Source organism: Fukomys damarensis, unplaced genomic scaffold (assembly GCF_012274545.1).
Source record: "Fukomys damarensis isolate Sample0158 unplaced genomic scaffold, DMR_v1.0_HiC HiC_scaffold_33, whole genome shotgun sequence".
Taxonomy (NCBI): domain Eukaryota; kingdom Metazoa; phylum Chordata; class Mammalia; order Rodentia; family Bathyergidae; genus Fukomys; species Fukomys damarensis.
The window spans coordinates 56177901-56178597 of record NW_022900945.1 but is presented as its reverse complement, the minus strand read 5'-3'; the positions used below and the strand labels follow the sequence as shown (position 1 = coordinate 56178597).

General features: G+C 62.1%; 1 protein-coding gene across 1 annotated transcript in view; it reads right to left on the bottom strand.

Moving 5' to 3' along the window:
• Nucleotides 1-697, bottom strand: part of She (Src homology 2 domain containing E) — a 14425-nt gene that overhangs the window by 3846 nt on the left and 9882 nt on the right. Inside the window, 2 exon segments of the mRNA XM_033758092.1 lie at nt 203-214; nt 443-653. Coding sequence (XP_033613983.1) covers nt 203-214; nt 443-653 — 223 coding nt within the window.

The following is a 697-nucleotide window of genomic DNA, read 5'->3' as shown; positions in this document are numbered from 1 at the left end:
CCTCGGGGAGGGGGCAACGGCACCACCCGTGGGGAGGCCGCAAGGGGCCCTGCTGCACCCCGGCCCGGCAGGCAGAAACTGGCCCTGCTCGACGCTTGGCGGGGGCCCTGCTTGTCGGTCAAGGTGGGTCTGAAACCTCCACCAGCACAAGCACAGAGTTTCATTCTGCTGTCCAAGCACAGAACCTTATTTTCTGGACTCACCCTGTGAGCCTCTGCAAATGACATCTATTTAATTTAATGGAATTCATTTTGGCTTTTTGAGACAGGGTCTGTGTAGCCCAGTCTGGCCTCAAACTCATGGCGATCCTCCCGCCTCAGCCTCCCCAGTGCTGGGATTACTGGCACAGCCCCATGCCCGACACCTGTTTTAACCGTCTGCGTATGGCCAGGCAGGCAGGACGGTCAAGTGCACCCAAGGCCTGGGAGGCCGGCATACTTACTTGAGAGCAATGGAGTACCTGCTGTTCCCCGACTCGCTGTTTCGAACCAGGTACCCTGCTTCTCTGCAGGCCTGCAGCCGGCTCTCGGCCTCAGCCCGGGAAATGGCGCCGTGATACCAGCTGCAAGACGGTGGAGAAAGGCTGTGGGCGTGGAGACCAAAGACCTGCGGCCCCACCTGTGTCTCGGGCCGTCCCCGTGCAGCAGTCCGCCCTGGACAGGGGCAGAGTCCGCCAGGGAGACCCGGGCGCCCGGCC